At 45.4% G+C, this 12,464-nt stretch overlaps 1 protein-coding gene and 1 long non-coding RNA gene across 7 annotated transcripts in view; one reads left to right on the top strand and one right to left on the bottom strand.

The window, feature by feature from the left end:
* erbb4 (erb-b2 receptor tyrosine kinase 4) overlaps window positions 1–10,675 on the top strand; it is a 798,196-nt gene extending 787,521 nt beyond the window's left edge. For 4 of the 6 annotated variants that reach the window (XM_033024309.1, XM_033024312.1, XM_033024310.1 and 1 more), the window contains 3 exons: window positions 1,270–1,573; window positions 4,703–4,792; window positions 9,311–10,675. In XM_033024309.1, the coding sequence (XP_032880200.1) occupies window positions 1,270–1,573; window positions 4,703–4,792; window positions 9,311–9,747 (831 nt within the window). In that variant the 3' untranslated portion in view covers window positions 9,748–10,675. The remainder of the gene's footprint in view (window positions 1–1,269; window positions 1,574–4,702; window positions 4,793–9,310) is intronic. The other 2 variants (XM_033024311.1, XM_033024308.1) reach the window with 2 other exon arrangements.
* Window positions 10,676–11,362: 687 nt separating this feature from the next.
* On the bottom strand, window positions 11,363–12,193 carry LOC116975331. The gene is made up of 2 exons (XR_004412599.1): window positions 11,614–12,193; window positions 11,363–11,571 (listed from the first exon to the last, which is right to left on the bottom strand). It is a non-coding gene; the product is annotated as an uncharacterized LOC116975331 (long non-coding RNA).
* Window positions 12,194–12,464: the final 271 nt, after the last annotated feature.

The raw sequence follows: 12,464 nt of genomic DNA, 5'->3' as shown, positions 1-12,464 counted from the left end.
GAAAAGAGAGAGGAAGGAGGAAGGGAAGGAGAGAAGGAGAGAAGGGAGAGGGGTCCGGCGGCAGGAGCGGATGCCGGGTTCCGGGCGGACGGGTGTGAGCTGAGGCCGAGGTTTGTAAACGTTGCTCCAACCCACGGCCTGGCCATCCGTGTATTGTTCACCGCATTTCCCCGGGGAGAGAGAGTGGTGGAGCCGGGGCTGTGTGCGTGAAGCACAGCGACTGGAGGGGAGGGAGCGCTGCCATGAGTGAATGACCCACCTCCCCCTCTCCCCCTTCTCCATTCCCCCTCACACCCCCACCCCCCCTGCCCCGTCTACCCCTTTCTTCCCCCACCACCCCTCTGCACTCTCTCCGCCCCTCTGTCCCCCCTCCACCCGGGGTAGATCTACCCGAGCCGAGAGTAGATTATTCTGGCGCGAGTCACCTTACTCGCGGGGCCCAATTGGGAGCAATCGGTCCAAACGGCTTAAGGCCGGCCCTGCAGGGGGTGTGTGTGACAATGTGTGAGTTTCAGTGTTTGTGTATGTATCTGTGAGACAGTGTATATTGTATATATTTAGTGATGGGGAGAAGGGTCTCGACCCGAAATGTCACCCATTCATTCTATCCTGAGATGCTGCCTGTCCCATTGAGTTACTCCAGCATTTTGTGTCTACCTTATATTTAATGATACATGTCAGAAAAGGACACTGACAGTGTTAATGTGTGTTTATGTTTGTGAGTGCACATATGTGTGTGTGCAATGTATACTTGTGTGCAGAAGTGTGTATGGGTTTATGCATGTGCACTTGTAGATGTTTGTGTGTGTGAATGAGTGTGAGTGAACCTGGGTATATGGTGTTTGTGAGTGTTTATGTGTTTGTTTGTGTGTGCATGTGTATGTGGAGACATCAAAAGGTTGCGGTCTTTGGATATTGTTGCGATCGAGGTGGATACCTGATCAACAAGGCATGGAGGGTATGAGGAAGGCTGAGATATGTTGAGCTTATGGTCGGATCAGCTATGATCTTATTGAATGAGGAGCAGGCTCGAGGAATGGAGTCCAATGTTTGCTCCTAATCTGAATCCAATCACTGAATGATTGAACTAGCTGGTGGGCTGAGCATTGACTGCTGCTCCTTCGTTAATCCTTCGGTAAAGCAGGGCTTGTTGCCTTGTTGTATGCTCACACACCTCCAGCTCAGGTTTGTTTGATGATATTTGTAAATGCCGGGTTACAGACGCTATATCAATGCAGGTTGTTTACCCAGTTCCTCTCTGCCCGACAGCAGAACCAGTTTGTGTATCGTGACGGGGTCTTTGGGCCGGAAGAAGGGTTGCCAGTGCACGGGCTGTCCCTCAGCTGCTCTGGGACCACCCCGCTGGAGGAACAGGGTGCAGCCTCTCCGCTGGAGGTGTTCGACGACATGTGCTGCAATGGGACACTGAGGAAGCAGGTCCCACGGCAACGGGAGGACAGCAGCACCCAGCGGTACAGCGCTGACCCCACCGTCTTCCTGTCGGAGCGTGGGCAGAGGGGTGAGCTGGACGAGGGGGGCTACATGACCCCAATCCAGGACAAAAAGACCACAGGTAGGTTCGGCAGCACGAACTGCTCGGGAGAAGGTACCGCACAGAATGGCACTTCACCAGGGAACAGATGGAGGGAGGGCGGGACTCACACAGAATTTAGCAAACACAGTCGGTTCATGAAATGGAAAACAGGTCTCATGTGCAAACGTGCGGATACCTGTCACAGGAAGAGTAGTTGTATAAGAAGAATATAGAACTGTGCAGCACAGGAACAGGCCCTTTAGTCTACAATGTCTGTGCTGAACATGATGCAAAATGAAACTAATCTCATCTGCCTGTACATGATCTGTATCCCTCCATTCCCTGCACATCAATGTGTTGATACAAAAGCCTCTCAAATGTCACTATAATATCCGCCTCCACCATCATCCCCGGTAGAACATACCGTGCACCCACCACTCTCTGTGTAAAAAAAACTTGCCCCACACATCGCTTTAACTTCCCCCCACTGACCTGAAAGCTATGCCCTTTAGTCTTGATATATCCATCCTGGGAAAAGGTTCTTATTGTGTACCCTAGCTATGCCTTTCATAATTTTATAAACTTCTATCAGATCTCCACTCGCCCTCCAGTGTCCTGGAGAAAACAATCCCAGTTTGTCCAACTTCTCCTTGTAGTTAATACCTTCTAATGCAGGAAGAATCCTGGTAAACCTCTTCTGTGACCTCTCCAAAATTTCCATATCCTTCTTATAATAGAGTAACCAGAACTTCATACAATACTCAAAATCTGACCTAACCAGTTTTATAAAGCTGCCTCGATTTGCTCACTCTTATACTCATTGTTCTGACCCATGATGGCAAGTATACAATATGTCTTCTTTACCACTCTATCTACTTGTGTTGCTGCTTACAGGAAGCTATGGACTTGGACCCCAAGTTCACAACTTGTCCAATGTACACAATTACTTTTGAAAGTCCTCCCATTAACTACATTTTCCCTTTACATTTGCCCTCCCAATGTGCAATACCTCACACTTTTCCAGATTAAACTCCATCTGCCATTTCTCTGCCCATATCTGTAGCTGGTTTATACCCTGCTGTATCCCTTGACAGTTTTCTTCACTGTCCTGCCAGTCCTATCCCTCTCGCAACCAAGTATCTGTGATGGGCACAGCATTATAGTTTCAAGCACTTTTCAGGTTCAAGTTCATCTGCTTTATCCATCATAGTCCTTGCATTGAAATAAACATCCTTCAGCCCAGGATATTGGATGAAGGATGGCAGCACGCTCGTTAACCTGTCCTTGTTTACCTTCTATCAGACTTACTTATCTTAGCCTCTCCCTTTCCATCAATCCCTTTACCTGCTGATCTCGTTCCACCCACCTTTCAACCCCAGAAATTTCAGCAGGAAATTGCAATGAGTGGAGGATGCATACATGACCAATCAATCACAGGGCTGACGGGATTTTCCCTTCAACATTGCTGTCAGGGAAGTGATACCAAGTGTGGAAACAAAGAACTGCAGATGCTGGTTTATACTAAAGATAGACATAGAGTGCTGGGGTAATTCACTGGGTCAGGCAGCATCTCTGGAGAAAAAGGATGGGTGACGTTTCAGTTCTGGACCCTTCTTGTGACCCTTCAATGTGATAGCATCGTGATACCAATGCTGATTCAGCCATATTAGGCTTTGAAAATACTTAATTGGCCATAAACTACATTTGGACACTCTGAGGTTCTCTGTAGACTTAATCTGTTCTTTCTTGAAATGCAGGGTCATAGTAACTGTTGCCCTTCACACTAGATAGTGCAAGCACATAAGACAAGGAACGCTACTGAGGTAGGAGGTGGCACATCTAAAATGATCCAAAAATGCATTTGCCACTTCTCGTATGACACACCGTTACAGTGTTTCTGAGAATGGCAACCAGAACTGGGAACGTGAGTGTCTGCTGTCAGCTGAGTTCACCCAAACAGGAAGCCATCAGGTCCAATCTTCCTGTGGTGACTCTTTCCACTATGATGTTCCTCTGGTCTCATCCTGCCTGTGAACCTTCTCCAGCAGAATTCCCTCCTGCCTCCCTGTTTCCGTGCCCCCTTCTCGTGGAACAATATTTCATCCAGTTGTTTATCGGGAAGACAGTGACAGATCAACGCCTACCCCGCATAAAACTGGTGGCCACAAAAAGCAAGAGGATTGCTCAGGTGGTTCTCTGTACGGGTGTCAAGCACAGCCTCGAGACAACACTGTCTTTATGTTCCTCACCAAGTCCCCGAGCCCCTCACCCAGTACGGCAAGATTAGCTGCAGAGTTCCTACAAATGCTTCCCAGGCGGGCGCTTGGTGGAGAAGGCCATTTATACTTCCTGAGAATTTGTTTGAACCTGACTGACCTGGAGCTTACCCTCCATTTTCCCAACAACACCGTACCATTAGAAACCATCACCCAATAACCATGAAGTATTGTTCCCTATGCCTGCCCTGACTGCCCCTGCTCCAATTATTGGGTTATTCTCTAATATTATAATGCTCCTAGGAAAGGAGAACACCTTCCAGCAATCTAGCCCAGCACCTCCTTTAAACATCTCAAGCAATAACCTATCGTTAATCCTCATGGGATAACAAGCCCAGCCAGAGAGCAGGACATAATCTGTGGGCCTGGTATCATTCTGAGTTACACGCCCACAGTTGTGAACACAGAGCTGAATTGGCAGAAAACTTTAATATATGGCGACATGAAAATTACATTGTTGGCTGAGTGGTTCCACTATTTAAGAAGGAGAGTTATTATCTTGAAAAGAATCACTCACTATCTGTTGATCGATCTGTGTGCTTGTCTGATGGTGGTGGTGCCCAGTATCAATCCCTGGAATTATTTCCCTGAACCTGTCCGCCTCTCCCACTCTCTCTCCTCTGCCAAAAATGTTCAATAAAATCTATCACATTGGGCATCTGTTTTACAAGCCCCTCCCTAGCTCAATATCAAACTTTATCTATGAACCTTTCATGAAGCACCTTGGGGGGGGGTTCCACATTAGTTCCACCACACAAATACAAGTTGTTAATACTTGAGTGCTTCTATGTCAGAGGTTTAGTTAGAAACATAAACCATGGAGTAAATGACCTAGTTAGACATGCTGACCAGCATGTCCACTGTCTCCTCAACCTTTCGATCCTTCTCTCAGTAGTTTGTGAGCGAGCAGGACCTACTCAGGAGGACCGAACACTGACAAGACTATCCAAGGCAGACACCAAGCCCAAACATTCGCGCGCAGGTTAGTAATGTTCTCTGAAACCTCTGAAGATGTAATTGCCGTCTGTTCAACTTTTTGAATTGGGAGGCAGCACATTCTCGCCAGCCAAATAACTCTCTGTTTTTTCCACAATTCTATGAAAGTCGAATTTGTTAGTGATGCAATGCTTTATTTCAGAATGTAACTTTGTAGTAAGTGCATCCCTGTTCATTATCAGGGCTAGGGTCCCCCAAAATCTGAGGGATCATTTGCATAAAATGCAGAGCCACACACAGTGCAAAGCATGAGGCTTCAATGCTAGAATTCAAAGGAGATTTATGTTGGACGTATGCAGAAGCCTGTTGAACCCCGACCCTCATTACAGTGCTCAGTATTCAGGAAGAGGGGCACAGGGGAAGGTGCCTCCCAGAGAAGATGGAAGCAAGCTGGCTCGCTTCTCAGCAGGAGACAGTTGAGGTCTTTGAAGTCGCACTGTCTCAGAACCACCAAAATGCTACCGTTCCCAGGCAAGTAGGTCCCAGACGTATGCCAACCCACAGTAAACTGGGGAAGACTAGGAGTGTTAGAACCTGACATGGTGAAAGTGTGATGGACCAGTCAGGGTCTATATGGAGTGCCCAATGCTACAGGTTTTCCCCAGCAACGCCTGCAAATCCACCTCTATGACCCACACTGACCGGACGTTCATAAGATCAGGAACCCCATTCACTACAGGCGATTCGCATCCTGGAGGCTGAGAGGGTAAGGGTAGGTTCAGACTGAGGTTGACCTTTCAGGGAAAGATGAATGGACTGGGAGGAAGCCTGAGCGATGCACATATGGAGGTCTTTCAACGATTACAAGTTTGTTTGAATGAAGAGAGAGAGAATCTTTTCACTTTGGAGAAGAGTGTAACTAGAGTCTCCAAGAACTCATGTAAAATGATGTACCCAAAGAGCCAGGAGAAAGGCTAGCACTTGAGGGAGAAGAAATAAAGGGTCACACCGATGGAGAGGGAGGATGCTCGATGAAATGAAGCCCAATGGGAACATAAACAGCAGCACAGACCGGTTGCTTCACACAGTCTGTCTATACTGCCTATCCAATTAATCCTTTGTACATTTTTGTGAAACCTATTTTTATGCAATTGGTAATTTGTCAATTTAATTATTAGTTGAGATCATCTTTATGTTTATACATTTAGTAGACTTCAATGGTTTATAAATGTCAGTCAGATATGTTTACACTATATACACCACCCGAGAGTTAAGCCCTTGCTTGGCCTCCAGTCAGGATCGATCAGGGTCTCTCTAATTCCTAAGGCTTGGTCTCTCTGAAGACGATGCCCTGGCCTCCAGAGTGGGGATGGGACAGCTCATCCTGCCCTGTACTGGACGCAGTCACAGGATACCCGGGATGGTGAGACTGGGTGGCAGACTGAATCCAGCTCATTTTAGACACTTTAGTCAGAGGGTGGTGAAACGGTGAAATACATTGTCACAGACACCTGTGGAGGCCGTCATTTTCAAGGCGGAGATTTTAGATTAGTAAAGGTGTCAAGGGTTAAGGGGAGAAGGCAGGGGAATTGGGTTGAGAGGGAAAGATAGATCAGCCATGATTAAATGGCAGAGTAGACTTCATGGGCCGAATGGTATTCTGCTCCTACAACTTATGAACTTTTGAACAAACGCTGGAATCTGGAGCAATAAATAATGTGCTGGAAGAACCCAAAGGGGTTTAGCAGCATCTGTGGAGGGAAAGGAGTCCTGATGCAGAGTTTCAACCTGAAACGCTGACCACTTTCCTCCACCAACAAATGCTGCTCAACCCAGTGCTGTTGCAGAGACCCCAGCTCAATGTCATTTTCAGGAGGACAGATTTGGAACGATATCTTCACTTCTGGGGAATCCGTGTACCAATGAACGAGAAAAATCCACTCAGCAGGAAAGTCAAGGCAACCCAATCTGTTCAGAGAGCATCAGATATAAAACCTGTTGCCATTTGAGTGGTATAAGGGGGAAAAGGTCTAGTGACAATGATAGGAAGTGTGAGATGTGCGGAGACTCAAGCAGATGCTTGTTTTTTCTGAATTGTCATGCCTTTCACCACCAATTACCAAAAGAACTGAAACTTCCAGATTTAACTTCAGAAGGACCAGATGTGTGGCTTTCACTCCTGCAGTAAACTCTGATACCTTGTTCCTCTGGTGCTGATGGAGGCTTAGCCAGGCCACTGTAGCCCTGCTGCTGGGTTTACCCATGCGCTGTCTACTGTGCCACCAGTCAGCAGCAGACACCTCCGCCCCTGCTCTCATTACCAGTTCCAGCGCTCTCCTGCCACCCTCCCACCTTTAACCAGACTTTGCATTGCTCCAAACCTCTGCTGCTCTTGTCCCAACTCATCACAGCCGCCCATCCTTCATCCACGGTTCACAGGTCAGCAATGCATAAAGTCCGTGTCCTTGTCCCCAAGTTCATCTGCTGCCTCGCCCGTCTTCTGCACCATGCTATCCTCCAGTCTCTCACTCCCTTCAGATGGTGGAGACACCCTGACAAACACTGCGTTCCCCACCTGAGGTGCCATGCACAGCTCAAGGTTTAATTGCTGCTTCAATCTGAATTGATGCCCGAGATCGCACCTCCCATTCGTGGCCACACAACTCCCAAATTCCTGCCGGCCTTGACACTTCAACCATTCTGCAAGGACGTGAATGACAACTTGGCCTCAGGTGGTGGAGACTAAAGTCCTGCCCCCAACCATCCCACAAGCCTCCTGGAATCTATACTAGTCCAAGGCCTTCTACATTCTCTCTAAATCTTTGATCATTGAAGATATCAAGTGAGAGTTGAAAAAAAGTTGTAATTTATATATATAGATCAATAAATAAATTACAATTAAAAAGCAATTCATTCATTTAAATTCACATTCAACCAAACTGAATTAATCAGAAGCACTAACATAAATTACAGTAAAAACAGAACAAACCACTCAGCTTCATTTGCTCTCCGAGTGAAGGTCAGTGACTCCATTCTATTGAACGGGGCCTTCTGGATGTCCCAGTTACAAGTGTCATAGAGTCATACAGCACAGAAAATGGCTCTTCGGCCCAACTCGACCACGATGACCAATATGTCCCATTTAAGTTAGTCCCATTTAAGTTAGTCCCATTTGCTTGCATTTGGCCTAAATTCCTCTAAATCTTTCCTATCCATATACCTGTGCAAGAGTCTTTTAAATGCCAGGATAGTACCTACCTCAACGATCACCTCTGACACCTGGTTCCATATACCCACCACCTTCTGAGTGAAAATTTCACCCTTTACATTTGGACTATATCTTTCCCCTCTCACCTTAAACCTGTTAAAATTGCATTCACCCTATCTATTCCACCTCATAATGTTATATACCTCTATAAGATCACCCCTCAGTCTCTTGCACTCCAAGGAATAAAGTCCTAGCGTGCTCAACCTCTCCCCTTAGCTCAGCCCCTCAAGTCCTGGCAATATTCTTGTAAATCTCTTCACTCGTTCTGGCTTAACAACATCCTTCCTACAGCAGGGTGACCAAAACTGAACAAGTACTCAAAATGTGGCCTCACCAACGTCTTGTACAACATGTATCGGACTTTACTCTTGCACTAAACGTTATTCCCTTAACCTGTACCTGTACACCATGGACAGCTTGATTGTAATTTTGCATAGTCTTTTTGCTGACTTGACAGCATGCAACAAAAACCCTTTTCACAATAATGAACTAAACTAAACACAACGTCCCAACTTCTACACCCAATACCCTGACTGATGAAAGCCTCTTCTTTACCACCCTACCTACCTGTGACATCACTTTCAGGGAACTATGCATCTGTATTCCTAGATCTCTCTGCTCTACAACACTCCCCAGGGCCCTATTATTCACTGTGAAGATCCTGCACTGGATGACAACACCTCACGCTTATCTGCATTAAACCTCATTGCCATTCCTTATCCCACTTGCCCAACTGATCAAGACACTGCTGTAATTTTTGTTAGCCACCTTCATTATCCTTGATACCACCTACTTTAATATAATCTGCAAAGTTATTAATTATACTTTGATATTCTCATATAAATCATCGTCATATTACCCGCGTGAAGTGTGTCCAGCCTCTTAGCTCAGTGCAATATGGAACGCTGGAGAACTCGGGTTGAGTGGTAAAGCTGGATGGGCAGCTGGGGTAAGGTGGTGTGTGATTTGGAGGGGACTCTGTAGGTGGTGGTTTTCCATGTGCGTGTTGTTCTCATCCTTGGTGGCGGATGTCCCAGGTTTGGGAAGTGCTGTCAGAATAGCCAGTGTCGTATCTGCAATGCATTGTGTAGATGGTACTCACTCCTTAGGTTGGTGAAGGCAGTGTCGCCCAAATGGACTATCTGGCTCTGGGTGAGGATGAGCCCCCTGGGAGTTGTATGGATTGTACTCATCCAAATAATTTACTGGTGATTTGGAATTTAAATGGAGTTCAGGAATTACAACTATATTTTCCTCTGTACCAAAGATATAATGGTTTCATTGATTCTTTCGCAGAGTTCTTGAACCCCGTGGAGGAGAACCCATTTGTGACTCTTCGGAAAAATGGTGACGTCCATGCTCTGGATAACCCGGAGTACCACAATGTCCCAGAGGGGCCACAGACCACAGAGGACGAGTACGTGAACGAACCCCTCTATCTCAATACGTTTGTCAATGTGGTTGAGAACCCAGAATATCTACAGGACAAGATTGCCATATCAGAAAACGTTGACAAGGCCTTTGATAACCCTGACTACTGGAACCACAGTTACCTGTCCAAAGGTACCATGCACAATCCTGAGTACCTGCATGAGTACGGCACAAAGTTTTTTTACAAGCAGAATGGACGCATCAAACCCATCGTGGCAGAGAACCCTGAGTATCTTTCAGAGTTCTCACTAAAGCCAGGGACTGTACTGCCTTCATATGGACAGCGTAACACAGTGGTGTAACCTCACACCTCCTGGGATTCCAGCTTCACTGGACCTCCTCATCAAACTAGAAACTGGTATCCTCAATGATAACTGGAAGGAATATGTCTGAGGTCTTAGTACTGACAAACTTTGTCTGAACTGAAGGAGAGTTGGATTGCTAGAATTCAGCCCTAGTCCAATTCGAAGCTTCTGAACTGACACCCGTTACAAAGCAATATGGTTATAAACAGAAAAATGAAGGATTGCTGTGGAAGTACCAAAAATGTAGATCTTTGGGATTGAGTTTTCTTTTGGACCTTCCACAAGATGATTCAGAAAGTTATGGTCAAGGAACAGAGTGCAATAGCCTGTCAATGGGGGGATGGGGAGGAGGGTGGGTGTGGATGGCTCCAGGAGTGTTCAAGTTGAGGGTTAATTCTCAAAGATTGTTTGTCCAACCAAACATAACCCTCTAATTAGGGCGAAAATCCACAAACTCAGCCCATCAGTAACACTAAGGTATGAATTTTTTTTGGGGGGGGGAGGATCATGCTAACATCTCAATATCTGGTACAGGTTGAATCCTCTAAATTGGTAAGCTGACATGGCACCCCATGTAATAAGTTTTTTCAACAATTGACAATGGAACTAACCTGGATGGGCCTGACCTGACTACTGGTCCTGAAGCAAGCACATCTCATTGTTGATTGACCCCTTTCCACCCCTATACCCACTATTTACCTGAACACTATAGCAGGCTTCATTTTGAAGGTGGCTTTATTATGTAGCAGATCTCTCAATTCTTTTTTGTACTTAAATACAGTTTAATAATGGATAACCTTTGAAAAGATTGGAAAGTAGTGCCATTCTTAATTCTAAATAATAGATTGAGAGAACAGTTTTGTAATTGAAAAATTAATGGAAGGGGTTTGTTTTGTCTATGATAAGCACACATCATTTATGCCAATTGTGTTTATTACTAAGGTTGATATTGTAAATGTCATGATTATGCTGCTTTTATTAAGTCTCATCCAGTGTTTCTTTACCGTCACTGGCACAAAGACATGAACTCATTCAGTCAGCAATGGGGCCACCAGAACAACACGTATTAAAAAGATACACTTTTTTTTAGTCAGTTGGACAGGAGTTCAAGAGGCAGGCTGGATCTTATCAGAGACGTGAAGCTAGTCACTGGTTGCATTCAGTCAGGAAAGAAAGCAAGACAGCTTGGCGCAGAGTTGGCACACACTGGCTGACTCAGGCAATTGCACCTGCAAGGTTCCCCAGCATTACCGAAGCTTGCATATCTTCACAGAAAGAAGTGAAGGAATGTGAGTGAACTCAGCTAATCAGCCCATTGATATCTTTTTTCTGGAAATGATAAAGTGCTGGTATCTCAAGGTGGCCTTCCCTGCAGTGTTAGAGTAATTGCTCACTCTTTACCAAAGCCACAAGGTTAATCGGAAATTACATGACTGATTACTGCTTGGCTCTATAACATTGCTCTCCGGAAACACCACATTGCAAGTTTTCCCAAAGGCAGTGCTGCAATAGCGTTGAACATGAAAAAGAACACAACGTCTATTTACAATCTAGGTCAGTCGATTCTGTCAACAATTTGTCGTTAAGTGCTTCAAAGGATTGTTGTTTTTTCCTATTTTGATGCTAACCATTGCTTAATATTTTTGTCCCAGGGCCTAGACACCTTATTTAACCTGCAGTTAAATGTTTTGATCGAAATGGGTGCATATCAGTCATTAAAACATATCGCAGTCTCCAATGGGAGATAAGCCGGGGACACTCAAAGGTTGAAAAATCTCCTCTTTGAACTAAAGATGAATGGGGCTGAGGAGATTCAGGTCACTGCATGGGTTTGGTTTACCGGCCAGCTGGCCATATGGTGACTGGTTTGTCATGTACACCAGTGACTTTATGTGAGATTTAATAACTCATATAAAGACAGCAAAATGGTGGGGTAGAAACTCAAAAGTGGTCATCTCTGCGTTGAATAATCTTGTAATCTTGCTGTCTGACAGTGAGAGGCTTTGAAAATCAGGTTGAAATTAGAAATAGTTTTGCAGCAGTTCACACAGTGATAAAGGGGATTTGTTGGGTTCCCATCGCAAGCCATACATAGAGCCTGCTACTGCCACATTCCTACCATGTTAACTGCTGGGAAGGTGGACAAAGATCTCTCCCAATGGCAGCCACAGAGGTAAGAAAAATCCCATGGTTAGGCAGCTCAATGATCTCCATTTTGTGTTTAATCTTGATCCCGTGCCGCAGTCATGCCCAATTCTATGAACGGCCCATGCCTCTGTGAGGTATGAATAGAATAATCTAACCGATATGACAGCTTCGTGTACTGAGATGCATAACATGGAAATGCCGCATAAAATGAAAGCCAAGAGTATTCACAGTAATGAAAAATAAGTCCAGCCGAAACTGTGAGTTAAATATTAATGTCACACTGGGAACCCGTCAACTCAACACTCTGCTAATTTGTTATGGGATTGCTTCTTGAGTTTTGAATTTGATAAACAATGTTACACCTTTATGCATGAATTTATTTCAGTAACCGTGACAACAGCCACTGCACGAGCAATGACATCATTGGGTGTGCGGGCTGATGCAAGGAAAATGTCAACTGCGTTGAGGTGAATCACACATGGAAGCTCCCGGAATAATTTCCCAATGGGCACAGATTGATCCAGAATTGATTACTAGAGCGATCTAACCTGGGGAACACTGCACAT

This window comes from Amblyraja radiata, chromosome 7 (genome assembly GCF_010909765.2).
Source record: "Amblyraja radiata isolate CabotCenter1 chromosome 7, sAmbRad1.1.pri, whole genome shotgun sequence".
In the NCBI taxonomy this organism is placed as follows: Eukaryota; Metazoa; Chordata; class Chondrichthyes; order Rajiformes; family Rajidae; genus Amblyraja; species Amblyraja radiata.
The sequence above is the reverse complement of the archived record's forward strand: the minus strand, read 5'-3'. Positions and strand labels throughout refer to the sequence as shown.